The sequence below is a fragment of the Corvus brachyrhynchos genome, unplaced genomic scaffold (genome assembly GCF_000691975.1).
Source record: "Corvus brachyrhynchos isolate BGI_N302 unplaced genomic scaffold, ASM69197v1 scaffold852, whole genome shotgun sequence".
Lineage (NCBI taxonomy): Eukaryota > Metazoa > Chordata > Aves > Passeriformes > Corvidae > Corvus > Corvus brachyrhynchos.
Genome location: NW_008236650.1, coordinates 28220 through 32225, shown reverse-complemented (window position 1 = coordinate 32225; position 4006 = coordinate 28220). Strand labels below are relative to the sequence as shown.

Sequence of the window (4006 nt, the reverse complement as noted above, 5' to 3'; positions counted from 1 at the left end):
GGAAAATTCCTGGGAATTCCAGGGGGGGAAAAGGTCTGGGGACACAAATCTGGGGAAATTCCCGGGAATTCCAGGGGGGGAAAAGGTCTGGGGGCACAAATCCGGGAAAATTCCCAGGAATTCCAGGGGAAAAACGGTCTGGGGGAACAAATCCGGGAAAATTCCCGGAAATTTGGGTAGGAAAAGGGTCTGGGGGACTCAAATCCGGGGAAATTCCCAAGAATTCCAGGGGGGAAAGGGTCTGGGGACCCAAATCCGGGAAAATTCCCGGGAATTCCGGGGGGAAAAGGGTCTGGGGGAGCAAATCCATCAAAACCCCCTCAGAATTTTGGGAAAAAAGCCTTTTGGAGCCCCAAATGCCCTGGAAAACTCCCCGGGAGAAGCCCCTGGAGAACCCCAGGGCAGAGGATGAGGGAAATCCCGGGATTTTGGGGCATTCCCGTGGGAATTCCCGGGATTTTGGGGGATTTCTGTGGGAATTCCTGGGATTTTGGGGCATTTCTGAGGGGAATCCCGGGATATTGGGGGATTGCCATGGGAATTCCTGGGATTGTGGGGGATTCCTGTGGGAATTCCTGGGATTGTGGGGGATTCCCAAGAGAATTCCCAGGATTTTGGGGGATTCCCAAGAGAATTCCCGGGGATTTTGGGGCATTCCCGTGGGAATTCCCGGGGACTTTGGGGCATTCCCGAGGGAATTCCCGGGGTTTCGGGGCTCACCCGGCGGTTGTGGTTGTGATCCAGGGATTTGAGGTGTTTCTGGATGGATCCGAACTGCATCGGGATCAGGAGGTCGCAGGCGGAGCAGTGAGCGGCCTCCACCTTCCGCAGGAAGTGCTCCATGCCCACCTCTGCAGCGGGAGCGGGATCGGGAGGATCCCCATCCCAGGAAATTCTCCGGGATAATGGGATCCCCATTCCAGGGAATTCTCCGGGATAACGGGATCCCCATCCCAGGGAATTCTCTGGATAATGGGATCCCCATCCCAGGAAATTCTCCGGGATAATGGGATCCCCATTCCAGGGAATTCTCCGGGATAACGGGATCCCCATCCCAGGGAATTCTCTGGATAATGGGATCCCCATCCCAGGAAATTCTCCGGGATAATGGGATCCCCATTCCAGGGAATTCTCCGGGATAACGGGATCCCCATCCCAGGGAATTCTCTGGATAATGGGATCCCCATCCCAGGAAATTCTCCGGGATAATGGGATCCCCATTCCAGGGAATTCTCCGGGATAACGGGATCCCCATCCCAGGGAATTCTCTGGATAATGGGATCCCCATCCCAGGAAATTCTCCGGGATAATGGGATCCCCATTCCAGGGAATTCTCCGGGATAACGGGATCCCCATCCCAGGGAATTCTCTGGATAATGGGATCCCCATCCCAGGAAATTCTCCGGGATAATGGGATCCCCATTCCAGGGAATTCTCCGGGATAACGGGATCCCCATCCCAGGGAATTCTCTGGATAATGGGATCCCCATCCCAGGAAATTCTCCGGGATAATGGGATCCCCATTCCAGGGAATTCTCCGGGATAACGGGATCCCCATCCCAGGGAATTCTCTGGATAATGGGATCCCCATCCCAGGAAATTCTCCGGGATAATGGGATCCCCATTCCAGGGAATTCTCCGGGATAACGGGATCCCCATCCCAGGGAATTCTCTGGATAATGGGATCCCCATCCCAGGAAATTCTCCGGGATAATGGGATCCCCATTCCAGGGAATTCTCCGGGATAACGGGATCCCCATCCCAGGGAATTCTCTGGATAATGGGATCCCCATCCCAGGAAATTCTCCGGGATAATGGGATCCCCATTCCAGGGAATTCTCCGGGATAACGGGATCCCCATCCCAGGGAATTCTCTGGATAATGGGATCCCCATCCCAGGAAATTCTCCGGGATAATGGGATCCCCATTCCAGGGAATTCTCCGGGATAACGGGATCCCCATCCCAGGGAATTCTCTGGATAATGGGATCCCCATCCCAGGAAATTCTCCGGGATAATGGGATCCCCATTCCAGGGAATTCTCCGGGATAACGGGATCCCCATCCCAGGGAATTCTCTGGATAATGGGATCCCCATCCCAGGAAATTCTCCGGGATAATGGGATCCCCATTCCAGGGAATTCTCCGGGATAACGGGATCCCCATCCCAGGGAATTCTCTGGATAATGGGATCCCCATCCCAGGAAATTCTCCGGGATAATGGGATCCCCATTCCAGGGAATTCTCCGGGATAACGGGATCCCCATCCCAGGGAATTCTCTGGATAATGGGATCCCCATCCCAGGAAATTCTCCGGGATAATGGGATCCCCATTCCAGGGAATTCTCCGGGATAACGGGATCCCCATCCCAGGGAATTCTCTGGATAATGGGATCCCCATCCCAGGAAATTCTCCGGGATAATGGGATCCCCATTCCAGGGAATTCTCCGGGATAACGGGATCCCCATCCCAGGGAATTCTCTGGATAATGGGATCCCCATCCCAGGAAATTCTCCGGGATAATGGGATCCCCATTCCAGGGAATTCTCCGGGATAACGGGATCCCCATCCCAGGGAATTCTCTGGATAATGGGATCCCCATCCCAGGAAATTCTCCGGGATAATGGGATCCCCATTCCAGGGAATTCTCCGGGATAACGGGATCCCCATCCCAGGGAATTCTCTGGATAATGGGATCCCCATCCCAGGAAATTCTCCGGGATAATGGGATCCCCATTCCAGGGAATTCTCCGGGATAACGGGATCCCCATCCCAGGGAATTCTCTGGATAATGGGATCCCCATCCCAGGAAATTCTCCGGGATAATGGGATCCCCATTCCAGGGAATTCTCCGGGATAACGGGATCCCCATCCCAGGGAATTCTCTGGATAATGGGATCCCCATCCCAGGAAATTCTCCGGGATAATGGGATCCCCATTCCAGGGAATTCTCCGGGATAACGGGATCCCCATCCCAGGGAATTCTCTGGATAATGGGATCCCCATCCCAGGAAATTCTCCGGGATAATGGGATCCCCATTCCAGGGAATTCTCCGGGATAACGGGATCCCCATCCCAGGGAATTCTCTGGATAATGGGATCCCCATCCCAGGAAATTCTCCGGGATAATGGGATCCCCATTCCAGGGAATTCTCCGGGATAACGGGATCCCCATCCCAGGGAATTCTCTGGATAATGGGATCCCCATCCCAGGAAATTCTCCGGGATAATGGGATCCCCATTCCAGGGAATTCTCCGGGATAACGGGATCCCCATCCCAGGGAATTCTCCGGGATAACGGGATCCCCATCCCAGGGAATTCTCCGGGATAACGGGATCCCCATCCCAGGGAATTCTCCGGGATAACGGGATCCCCATCCCAGGGAATTCTCCGGGATAACGGGATCCCCATCCCAGGGAATTCTCCGGGATAACGGGATCCCCATCCCAGGGAATTCTCCGGGATAACGGGATCCCCATCCCAGGGAATTCTCCGGGATAACGGGATCCCCATCCCAGGGAATTCTCCGGGATAACGGGATCCCCATCCCAGGGAATTCTCCGGGATAACGGGATCCCCATCCCAGGGAATTCTCCGGGATAACGGGATCCCCATCCCAGGGAATTCTCCGGGATAACGGGATCCCCATCCCAGGGAATTCTCCGGGATAACGGGATCCCCATCCCAGGGAATTCTCCGGGATAACGGGATCCCCATCCCAGGGAATTCTCTGGATAATGGGATCCCCATCCCAGGAAATTCTCTGGGATAACGGGATCCCCATCCCAGGGAATTCTCTGGATAATGGGATCCCCATCCCAGGAAATTCTCCGGGATAATGGGATCCCCATTCCAGGGAATTCTCCGGGATAACGGGATCCCCATCCCAGGGAATTCTCTGGGATAATGGGATCCCCATCCCAGGGAATTTTCTGGGATAATAGGATCCCCATCCCAGGGAATCCTCCGGGATAACGGGATCCCCATCCCAGCGAATTCTCTGGGT

The 4006-nt window shown here is 54.7% G+C and overlaps 1 protein-coding gene across 1 annotated transcript in view; it reads right to left on the bottom strand.

The window, feature by feature from the left end:
* Window positions 1-4006, bottom strand: part of LOC103625066 — a gene marked incomplete at its 5' end in the record, with an annotated part of 22622 nt that overhangs the window by 4179 nt on the left and 14437 nt on the right. Inside the window, 2 exons of the mRNA XM_017726826.1 lie at window positions 721-3339; window positions 3994-4000. Coding sequence (XP_017582315.1) covers window positions 721-3339; window positions 3994-4000 — 2626 coding nt within the window. The remainder of the gene's footprint in view (window positions 1-720; window positions 3340-3993; window positions 4001-4006) is intronic.